Source organism: Aquarana catesbeiana, linkage group LG05, assembly GCF_042186555.1.
Source record: "Aquarana catesbeiana isolate 2022-GZ linkage group LG05, ASM4218655v1, whole genome shotgun sequence".
Lineage (NCBI taxonomy): Eukaryota > Metazoa > Chordata > Amphibia > Anura > Ranidae > Aquarana > Aquarana catesbeiana.
Window position 1 is genome coordinate 217621534 of NC_133328.1, and position 12299 is coordinate 217633832.

At 38.7% G+C, this 12299-nt stretch overlaps 1 protein-coding gene across 3 annotated transcripts in view; it reads left to right on the forward strand.

Moving 5' to 3' along the window:
* HECW1 (HECT, C2 and WW domain containing E3 ubiquitin protein ligase 1) overlaps positions 1 to 12299 on the forward strand; it is a 415705-nt gene that overhangs the window by 326795 nt on the left and 76611 nt on the right. For all 3 annotated transcript variants that reach the window (XM_073630548.1, XM_073630547.1, XM_073630550.1), the window contains 5 exons: positions 596 to 714; positions 3993 to 4114; positions 6170 to 6355; positions 6497 to 6631; positions 9234 to 9339. In XM_073630548.1, coding sequence (XP_073486649.1) covers positions 596 to 714; positions 3993 to 4114; positions 6170 to 6355; positions 6497 to 6631; positions 9234 to 9339 — 668 coding nt within the window. The remainder of the gene's footprint in view (positions 1 to 595; positions 715 to 3992; positions 4115 to 6169; positions 6356 to 6496; positions 6632 to 9233; positions 9340 to 12299) is intronic.

Consider the following 12299-nt stretch of genomic DNA (forward strand, 5'->3'; position numbering starts at 1 on the left):
ACCGCCATTATGGTACTTGTGCAGATGTCAAAAAAGGGCTCTTCCCAGCCTTCGGGGCTTGGCAGAGCCCTTCGGCAAAGATGGCAAAGTTTGGGACTTTCATAATTGCTGTCTTTGTGCATGCACGCCTAGTTGAAAAATACCATTAATATCCAACTGTGAGATAGGGTGGAGGAGTAGGCAGGGCAACATAACATTTATTTAAGGGAGAAGGTCTATTTTAAGACCTGTTCTGCTGTACCCTGTCTCCTTCTTTGATAGAACTGATAGCAACGCTCCACCAGTCTGAAAACATTGTTACCAAATTCCTCTGGATCTGTAAAAGGAGGTTGATATGATACAGTAGACACTGTATCCTAAAGTGATGTCGTTTTCAGAGTATGGAGCCACACCACGTGGCAGGGGGCATGGGAATATGACACTTATGGAAGTTTTGAATGCTGATGCTGCAATGCTAGATTGAGGGAAGGTAGGAGGTATGATTTGCCAGAGAGGTAAGTATGATAGCTCTTCTGTTGCTGGGAATTGCAACTAGTTTCAGTACTGTGCTATTTTGAGCACCATTGTGACATATTGTCTTCTATATTAAATTAAGGTATCAAAATATTCAGAGGACTATTGCAACTGAGCGGCCAGAGGAAGAAACTGGTGGACGAAATGACAGAATTCCTGGGGTTGGGGATTCTGAAACTGACTTGTCACAACCAAATCCAGGTAATTTTATTTACTGTAATAAGGATTCGTAATCCATCTGTACTACTGCAGTAGAAGTAAGTAATGCAGAGAAAAATAATAAATATTTCAGTTTTAAGATAATGCTACTGATGGACCTAATGGAATCATTCCAGAAAATAAGGTCATTATTACAGAAATATACCATTATGTAATCATTCCTTTAATCAGAGTAATGTATGTACTGTTGTGTTTGATTTTATTCGATATATGGACAATATTGCTGAATGATAATATTTTTTCTACTGCATATCCTGTTCTATTCTCTCCCTCACTTTTTTAACCTCTTTTTTTTGTGTCCAGTTGTTTTCTATGTAATAAAATTGCTTTAAAACTGAAAAAGGCTAATTCAACTTAAATTGGACCTTGCCATGAAGTACATTAATGTTAATAGCTCACAAAAGTACCTGTAAAGAAAAAAGCTAGATTTATACTTTACCCCGTCTTCCACCTGTGGCACCTGTGATGACATCAGACTAATTCTGGCCAGATCCTGGGGAATACAGATACTCTTATAAAGGACCAGAGTGGCTTATCTGAGGATTTTACCTGCCCTGCATTCCCCAGGAATCTTCCTGGAAGGAAAGTGGTGGTATTCGGAAACAGGGGTAGGGTACGAGTGAACCTTACTTTTTTCTACATAAGGAACTATTCACATTAGGTCATTTTAGAAGTAACTTTGCATTGTACTGCAAGGTCCGCATTTTTTAGTGCACCTGTGCCAAGGCTATGGTCATTATAATATGCAAACTTTGCATAATTATTATTTTTATTATTATTATTATTATATAGGATATATATAGTAGTAGTAGTAGTAGTAGTAGTAGTAGTAGTAAAGAAGTATTTATTTCTTGTCCTCCTCAGCTCCTAGTGGGCATTAAATGGTATTTTCCTGGTTCACACTATTCTTATGAATAAATAAACATCTGCCCTGGAGACAAAATGGCCTAGTAACATTCAATTTTGCTGGCATTCGTACAGACGAACGTACATGCAGTTTTGCATGATGAATAGCTCTTCAGTTTGTGTATAAATACACCCCTATCTACTTGCTGTGGAACACTAGCCTCTCCATATTTTTATTGCCCTATGCAGAAGCTTTTTAAGTAAGCCTCCCTGTGTAGATAATATAGAATTACATTCATAGGCATGTATATATGAAAAAAAAATTGCACAACAATTCTCCAATAAAAGTGCCTGTACTGTGCAAATGGGGCAAAAAAAAAATGAATGCACTTTCACTGCGCAAATTGCTATGTATTGATTTGTTTTTATAAATGCAACCCATAAATTAATTCAAATAACTTAATAGCCAGTATTTCTGCCTTTGAGAACTGAGGGTTTAGGTTTGCTTACCTTTATAGCTCTTGTACATTCTTCTGTCATTTCTACACGACAGCTTTACAGGTGTATTAAGTAGATCTTTAGAGTGTGCTTGTATTTTAGAAGTGAATTTCACAGAGGTTATGCACTCTCAATAACTAATGTAATTCCTCTCAGACACCACATACATACAGGGAGAGATTTACTAAAACTGTTGCACACAGAATCTGGTGCGGCTCCGAATAGTAACCAATCAGCTTCCAGGTTTTATTGTCAAAGCCTAATTGAACAAGCTGAAGTTGGAAGCTAATTTGTTACTATGCACAACTGCACCAGATTCGGTGTGCACCTGTTTTAGTAAATCTTCCCCACAGAGTCATTGAGAGTTCCCAACATCAGAAGACTTGGGTTTGCAAACACCAATAATAAGTACATTTTTATTAAAAAATATTGCAGAACAGACATTAAATACATCTGCACACAAGGTAACAAAATAGATAAAAGACTCAATCAGGCCTGTTCAGTAAGATCAGAATACAAAGATGAATCGCAGAAAAATGGTTGTTAAGCAGACCAGTATGTTCAGCACATGTCACTGTTTCATAGCAATATACGTTAAGCTTCTTGAGCTTAAATAGCAGGATGGAAGCACTTGAAAAGCATTGGCAGTCAGTTAAGATTTCTTTGTAATTCTTTGTAATCTTGAACTAAACACCTAGGGTGCTGGATATCAAATGCGGTGGTAATATTTTCTAACAATATAAAAATGTCAGTTATGCAGTATATCTTATAATATACAGTTTTAAGATCAATAAATAAATTACAGTGGACTTCAGAAGAAAAGAAAAAAATCTAAAAAGTATCATCTACAGTATATTGTTGCCCTGGGCTGTGCAAAGTAGATTGTAAAGACGTTACTTTTGGTATTCATTTGAAGTGAAGATCCAGTAGGTTGCTGACTATATCTAGGCATAAATCTTATGGCAGCACAGTGTTCTGGGTATGCTAGTCCTGTGATTTTTTTTATGTCAGCAATCACACTCCTGTACAGTCTTGGCTGCCCTGAAGTCTTTGAGGTTTTTTACTGAGAGCAAATAGGCTGTTCACTTTGCAAGAGAATTGCTTTTAGCTTAAGTGGATGAAGTGAGGTTCTGCTGTCTTCCATCATCCAACCATGTGCAAGCTAAGATATGTATTTTTAAAAATCTTCCTTGCATGTGATTGGGTATTCAGCACAAAGTATATTTTCACTACATTCATCAAGCTAAGTGAAAATGCCCTTGTAAAAGTAAACAGCCTATTTTACTTTACTAAATTTATGTGTATTTTATATGTCTCACTAGACTTTAAGGGTTGTAATAAGAAGAGATATGAAGAGTAATGTTGTCAAGAGAATTGACAGCTCAAGATCATACTCCTAAAATTAGCAACTCTGGTTTATAATGATTTTGAGTTTAAATGGGTTATTTTTGACAAGTAGTGTTTTATTATGTTTATGATGTAAGTGTCAGAGGAAAGTGTATTTGCCAAGTGAGTGTTGCTATATAGAGATAAAAGAGGACTCAAGAACATCTGTATTTCTAATTTCTGAACTTGCAGAAACTTGATAATATGTACAAAATAACATTAGCCTGTCTTTTGGGTTGAAACTAAATCTCATATTGACACAGACACCCAGAGATGAAAGCTTGCAAGTTTTCTCTTCTGCTTTTACTTGTGTTCAGTAAGAGGTGACCACCTGCTGGATTTATAGATGACACTTGCAAAAACTGCTCACATTTGTAATAAAGTCCTTCATAAGGATGCTTGCTGTGTAACCTGGGATTTATAATGACAAGACCCTTGTGAAGCAGAGATCAAATGGATTTTCGTTTCCGTAACACTTGATGGCATGGTCATACCTCTAACAGCAGGTCATTGTGCTTTCTCCTTTGCAGAGCTTAGAAGAGATGCAACATTAACACCTATAAATTCCCAGAAAATTACCTTATTACTGCAGTCTCCAGCTGTCAAGTTTATAACACACCCTGAATTTTTTACCGTGCTGCATGCAAACTATGTAAGTAAAACAGTAAGACTTTATTTAAATGGCAACCTCTGGAAACAATAAAGAGTTTCAAGATTTTTACAATTTTTTTTGCTTAGCTCATTGCTCATCTGGATAATTTAAAGCAAATTCTCTGGAAACAATATAAAGTTTCAAGATTTTTACAATTTTCTGCTTAGCTCCATGCTGATCTGGACAAATGGGAGGACATAAGGAGACCCACTTAAGATAATTTTATTTAAGTTTATAGAACTAGTGTGACTAGGGCAACAGAGGTTTAAAGAAGATGTTTAAGACACCTAACTCAAGTTCATTAGATAAAGGATCACATTATATAACAATATAACTATTTTTACTTGAAGAGTACATTTTGGTTTTGTCCAATTCAGGTTCATTTGTTTATAAAAATACATCGCCCAATAGTCACCAATTCCCCAGCAATGTCTCCCAAAGACGTATTGCTTTCGTGGTCTAATGACGATCCTCATCTGGGGTGAATGATGCAGTGAGCTCAGGGCATTGTGGACCCACTCCTTGAACATGTATCATCATGGTGCCCTACGCTTGAAGTACATTGAAGCAAAAAATGCAATAATGAGTTTCACTAACCTTCCGTAACCTTCAAGAGCAATTTAAAGCCCATTGCACCCTATAAACCTTTAGATACACCTTATTTTCACTTTTCCTATTGAAATAATGCACTTTGCAAAATTGCTAAAAATTTCACTGAAATCTTTGTGAAGTTTTCACTCACATTAGAAACAATGGAACTATTTTTTCTTGAAGAGTACACTATGATTTTGTCCAGTTCAAATTGGTTAATTTTTTTCTTAAAAATACATTGTCTAGCAGTTTAAAAATAGCACCTTTTACCGCAATCATCATCAATTTCCCAGCGATGTATCCCAAAGCCTCATTGCTTCATCTAGTGCTGGTCCCCATCTGTGGTGAATGATGCTGTGGGACTCGAGGCATCATGAACCCACTTCCTGGAGTCGTGTCATCATGGCACCATGTACTCGAAGTACATGCAAAGAACAAATGTAAAAGGTATAACTGCGCTAACCCAATAAAAATCAAAAATGGCGAGGAGCCACACCAGAATGTGACTAAAATTCAAATAAGATACTGTAAAAAAAGTGCAGCGCTAACATGAAACACATGTGGAAAAACCAATAAAGTTCAATGATAAAATCAAGTTCATTGTGTGTATAAGGAAAGTGATGAAATCCAAACAGTGAAATGGCTGGCGAATCAAATAGGACCGGAGAAATCTTCTGACATACGATTCATCTACGGTTAACTCTTGTGGTAAGGAAGGTGAAAATACTCTTACCAGAAGGGGTGGATTTGGATGCCGGTGACACCGAATCAAATAGGCTTAAGGAACCAGGTGGAGGGTTCTCCCGAATGGCAGTAGAGATCCAGAATCTTTGAAGATGTCCCCTCTAGGCTGGAATTGCTGTGATAATACCCTCAAAGTTGAGGGAAGCAGCCCTTCAGATGGAAGAGTCCCAGTTTCTCATGGACCAAAAGGTATGGGGGGGGGGGGGAGCATAAAAGTGCTCCAATGGTGCAGGTCAAAAAATATTTATTGGAACCAACCAATATACAAAAATATAAAAAGTGATCACATAAAATTTCTCCGGTCCTATTTGAGTCGCCATCCATTTCACTGTTTGGATTTCATCACTTTCCTTATACACACAATGAACTTGATTTTATCATTGAACTTTATTGGTTTTTCCACATGTGTTTCATGTTAGTGCTGCACTTTTTTTACAGTATCTTATTTGAATTTTAGTCACATGCAGAGAATAGCCCAGATGAGTTTCCATAACCTTCAAGAGCCATTTAAAGCCCATTGCATTTAAAAAAAAAAAAACATTTATTTTCACCATTCATGTTGACATGAATGCACTTTACAAGACTGGTAAGATTGCACTGAAATCTTCTGTGTTTTGCTGAAATTTCCAAAAAAACTAAAATTCTTGAATGTGTGAATAATTTAGGTTGATGAAGTTTTCCTTTAATGACTTGCTATCTCCATATTTGTCCCACGATTAGAGTGCCTACAGAGTCTTCACTAACAGTACCTGCTTGAAGCACATGGTTCTGAAAATCCGCAGGGATGCCAGGAATTTTGAGCGCTATCAGCACAATAGGGACCTGGTGAACTTTATTATTATGTTTGCTGACACAAGGTTGGAGCTTCCGCGTGGCTGGGAGATTAAAACTGACCAACAAGGAAAGGTAAGTCAAGATATACATAAAAAACACAATAGACTTGGGCATGAAAGGATCAGAAACACTATTATTGTATTATAGGATACAACTGTAGCAGATGGAACAAAAGCATATGAAAGTAGTATTGATGTTATCTTTTTTTGCCAGTCTTTCTTTGTAGATCATAATAGTCGAGCAACAACATTCATTGATCCACGGATCCCTCTTCAAAATGGCCGCCTTCCAAACCATCTGACACACAGGCAGCATCTTCAGCGACTTAGAAGTTATAGTGCTGGGGAGGTATGATAACTTCTTTGTGAAAAAATAAAACCTTTAACCACTTCAGCTCTGGAAGGTTTACCCCCCCCCCCCTTCATGACCAGGCCATTTACTTTTACTGAAAATTGCGTGGTTGTGTGACACTGTACCCAAATAAAATTGATGTCCTTTTTTCCCACAAACAGAGCTTTCTTTTGGTGGTATTTGATCACTTCTGCGTTTTTTATTCTTTGCGCTATAAACAAATAAATAAATAAACAATTTTGAAAAAAAAAATTATTTTCTGCTATAAAACTTACCCAATAAAAAAATTGCAAAAAATCTATTTTTTTAATCAATTTAGGCCAATATGTATTTTGCTACATGTTTTTGGTAAAAAAATAACAATAAACGTATATTGATTGGTTTGCGCAAAAGTTATCACGCCTACAAACTAGGGATACATTTTTGGAATGTTAATTTTTTTTATTTTTTCTACTAGTAATGGTGGCGATCAGCGATTTTTAGCGAAACTGCGACATTGTGGTGGACAAATCTGACACTAAGTGACACTTTTTGGGGACCAGTGATACCAATACAGTGACCAGTGCTAAAAAAATGCACTGTCACTGTACTAATGACACTGGCGATCAAAGGGTTTAATTGTTCCTTGGGAGTGCTTGCTAAATGTGTGGGGATACTTTGACTGGGGGGGAAGACAGAGATCCGTCTTCCTGCCTCGCAGAAACACAAGATTTCCGTCTTTCCCTCTCACAGAACGGCAATCTGCCTTGTTTACATAGGCAGACTGCCGTTTTGCCTGCCTCGGGAATGATCGCCAGGTACCAGTGAACATTGGGTCCACCAGACGCGCTTATTAACTCCCGCTGTGTCCAACCACAGCGGAAGCGGGTCGCCGGCAGTGCACATGCACGCCCAGACCCGGAAACAAAAAAGATGTACAAGTACGTGATTTCACGCTGAAGGGCCACCCTGCTGCAGTATATGTGCGTGGGGCAGTCCGGAAGTGGTTAAAGGGAAAATAAGATATCATATATAAAAAGGTAATTTACTGTATTAATATAATACATTTTTCCATTAATGTTATGGAACAATGTTCATTTTGAACTTCCATCCTCTAAAAAAGCTATTTTTAATGCCCCATTCATAGTGTGTGTTGTGTTCACTGCGCATTATGTCTAAGTGTGTTAAGGTGCCCGAATTATTTTAAATAGGTTGGCATCACAACTTTACATAAAGACAAGCACTAAGGTTTTAATGTATTGCACCAAAATCAAAACCACAGGTGCATTATCCTGGGCTTCCTAGGTGCATTGGGGTACCATTCAAAATGAAACATTATTATAAGGCATAGTAAAATGTGTGTTTTACTGCGCGTTACTGCAATGTGATAGTTAAAATGGTCCCTTAAAATTAATATTTTCCTTTTCGCATGATTTTGTGATTAAAAGAATAAAGCTATATCGAGCTAAGTCAAAAGGTACAACTTTAGTAGACAATCCCCATAGCCCATTACTTCACCAGTCAGCTATACTGCAGTCAGTGTAACTGTAACTGTGCCTATGAGACAGACTACAAAGGAGCACACATTCACAATTTTTTTTTTACCTTTTACCTTCAGTAGTGGCAGGAAACTCATGCTAAGGGTGTATTGCGGAAACCTGTGTAACCAGTCCTTACGAATCTTTAAATCCGCCCCTTTTAAGGGTGGACACTGCAGACCGCTTGCTATAACTAGACGTGAGGTGCACCAAGATGGCACCGCCACAGATGATGTCCTATGACGAAACACATAAGGCAGAGCTTGGTACGCACTCACGTCACTTCTGGATACGAAGTTCTGACCCGTATAACACACGCTGGTCCGGAGCTTACAGTTTACAACCAGGATATGCCAGTTATACTTGACTGTGTCAAATTTTTGCTTTTAATTTTTTTTTTTTTAAATAAACTACCATTTGGATTTACGCTATGAGTGCCATCTCTTTCGTCTGAGGATATCCCACAGTGAAATGTAGAGGTGATTATGGCAAATCCATTTCATCTGAGGAGGTGAGCTCCTGGAGGGACTGAGACGTCCAGACTACCCCAGTGTCTGCTGAGCCAAGGAGGAGGTGATTGGTCCGGGAGCTGCGTTATTTGTTTTCTGGACTTCTGACTCCAATCATGCACCTGTAAAACTTGGACATGTAACTTAAAAAATGCATCCAAAACACACCACAGGTGTTTTTTTTATGTGCTTTTGATGTGTTTTTGGAGATGGGAGATGAGCACCAAAGATGCAGCCTACAGGACTTTTAAAAACACACCGTACCCGCAGTGCATTGGTGTAAACAGTTCGATAGGCTTTAAAGATACATGTTTTTTTACAATTTTCCTTTCAGTTTTTACCCTGAAAACACATAAAAAATAGATCAGTGGGCAAGGACCCTTAAGGTCACCTTGTCTACACAGTTAGTAAATGAAGAACATTTAGTTTTGGGTGGTACCCATTTATAGATGATTTAGCACAAATTGCAACTGTTGTGCTAGTGATATTGGCAAAACAAACCAACAGTAGAAACTACCATCTCCTACATAATTAAATATCCTATATTGTAATTGTTATATCTCTTTCTGACAGGCTTCAGAAGTATCCAGAAACAGAGGAGCTGCTCTGCTAGCTAGGCCGGGAAATAGCTTGGTAACGGCGATCAGAAGCCAACATCCACAGGAAACAGTACCTTTAGGTAAGCTAGTCTAGACCTTTTAGGAATATTTTGAGAAGAGAGTTGGGGTTTACGCATCTAATCTTAGTCAGGTGAATGTATCTGTAATGGTAGTCCCACAAGCAGACTATGCTCATTTTCCTCTTGCTTCTATGATGCTCTGTTCAACCATTGGGAGAAAAGATGTGACTATAAAGTGACAGTGCTGGTGCTTGAGGGCAGGGAGATCCTCAGCCCTGTAAAAGCTCCGACTAGAATCTAGTTGATGTGTGCACATTTCCTCTCTTTGCAGAGGTAAGTACAGTGTGTGCAGCTGATGGTGCTAGCATTAAAGTAAACCTGTTGTTTTGCCCTAAATGGGTAGAGCATAGGTTCACTCTAAAGGGTAAGTAAGCTTTCACCCTTTTGCCCCCACCCTCCAAAGCAGGTGTAACCCTCCCAATTTGCTATACTTACATAGATCATACTCCTATGGACGCAATATTGTTTACCTTCCTCCAGCTGCTTGTTAATCTAATATCGATGCATGCATAGTTTGGTCCCCTAGATTTTTATGGAGTTGTCAGATGAATAGGAGCCAATCTGTTTCCTGGTAAGTGTAGTGAATTGAGAAGGTAGGGTGTGCATCTCTTAGAGAGAAGGAGGCAAAGAGTAAGCACATTTTATACGAAAGTTTCCTTACCCTTTAAATTACTCACTATGGACATACTGTATGTTTTACTTATTTTAACTAGAATATTCTAGCAGTATGCAAAAATATAGCACTACCTTCCTAAATGGAAAGTATTTATAAGTAGTTAGTTTACAAATATAGGATAATACAGTTTAACACACATATATTTGGAGGGGGGGTGTAATCACATTTAAATCTGCTTATTACTGTTCTCATTTTAATTGTATTATGTAGCTAAAACAACAAAGCCAGCCTGAATTTTGTCAAGTATATCACTTGTCTTTTCATTGTTTAATACTTGAAATGATTGTAATACATACCATAGCTTTTTCTGATTTCAAAAATGTTCTTGTCATTAGTAGCTTTTACTAGTAGTATTACTAGCATGTAATTTTTTAACATACACTGTATGTTACCTCAAAATTTCATATTCCTGATATGTGTCTAAAATGTAGCTGTGCTACCATGTACTTGTATTAAAAAGGATTGTGTTCGCTTGCTGCATTGCATCCTTTGTGTGAAAGACCTGGTAAACCTGCTTTCCTATATTAAACTGACCACGCCAGGCATGGAGGCACATCTATTTTAGCGTGGGCAGTTTTCATCTTAACAAAAGAGGGAGCACAAGTCTTGTGCATTACCTTTGCAACACTAACATTTATTTATAGGTAAAATAACATACTCACAAACAAGTGATAAAATCAAGCAGATGATGAAAAGTCCATCATATGTATCATCCAGCAGGATCTGCTGGCCAGTAAACTGGGGTGGGATGAAAGTCCAAAAAGAACTGACACGTTTCGAGGGGTAACCCCTCTTCTTCAGCTCTGAAACGCGTCAGTTCTTATTGGACTTTCATCCCACCCAAGTTTACTGGCCAGTAGATCCTACTGGATGATACATATGATGGACTTTTTATCATCTGCTTGATTTTATCACTCATTTTGAAAGTATGTTATTTTACTATAAATACATTTTAGTGATGCAAAGGTAATATGCAAAGCTTGTGCAATCTCTGTTTTTGTTTTCTTGTAGAGTTTCTTCTGGGTTCCCCTGACCTGTTGAGAGTGGCAGCACAGCTGATGCGGTGGTGTGATTTGTAGATATTTTCTTCAAAACTTATCCCACAGCAAGCTTTTGAGCGCAGGAGCATTTGTTTTTTTTTACTTGGGAGCTCAACCTGCCTGTACTCCAGTGGTCAGGCTTGTGCTCACACCCCAACCCCCCCCCTCCACGCACGAATATTTACTGGGAAGATATACACACACACTGTATATATATATATATACACAGTATCTCACAAAAGTGAGTACACCCCTCACATTTTTGTAAATATTTTATTATATCTTTTCATGTGACAACACTGAAGAAATGACACTTTACGAAAATGTAAAGTAGTGAGTGTACAGCTTGTATAACAGTGTAAATTTGCTGTCCCCTCAAAATAACTCAACACACAGACATTAATGTCTAAACCGCTGGCAACAAAAGTGAGTACACCCCTAAGTGAAAATGTCCAAATTTTGGCCCAGTTTTCCTCCCCAGTGTCATGTGACTCGCTAGTGTTACAAGTTCTCAGGTGTGAATGGGGAGCAGGTGTGATAAATTTGGTGTTATCACTCTCACTCTCTCATACTGGTCACTAGAAGTTCATCATGGCACCTCATGACAAAGAACTCTCTGAGGATATGAAAAAAAGAATTGTTGCTCTACATAAAGATGGCATAGGCTATAAGAAGATTGCCAAGACCCTGAAACTGAGCTGCAGCACTGTGCCCGGACCATACAGTGGTTTAACAGGACAGGTTCCACTCAGAACAGGGCTCTCCATGGTTGATCAAAGAAGTTAAAGCGGAGTTCCACCCAAAAAATGGAACTTCTGCTTTAAGGGAAGGTGACCTCCTGACATGCCACATTTGGCATGTCATTTTTTGGAGGGGGGGCGGATACCCTCTTTTTAGAGGGTCCTAGCTGCCACTTCCTCCTGGTGCTCCGCGGCACCAGAAGGGAGATCACCTCTCCCCCCTCCCTCTCGGCAATCATCTGGGACACGTCACAGGTCCCAGATGATTGCCCGGACAGTCACGGCGCACCGTGTGGCTCGCGCATGCGCAGTGCATGCCCCGCTGTGAAGCCACGGCCGGGCGCCCACAGTAACAATGCCGGCACCGTATAGAGGAGGGGGAGACGAGTGGGACTTCGTTCCCCTGCATCGATGGACCCAGGGACAGGTGAGTGTCTGATTATTAAAAGTCAGCAGCTGCAGTATTTGTAGCTGCTGACTTTTAATTTTTTTTTTTTTAAGCGG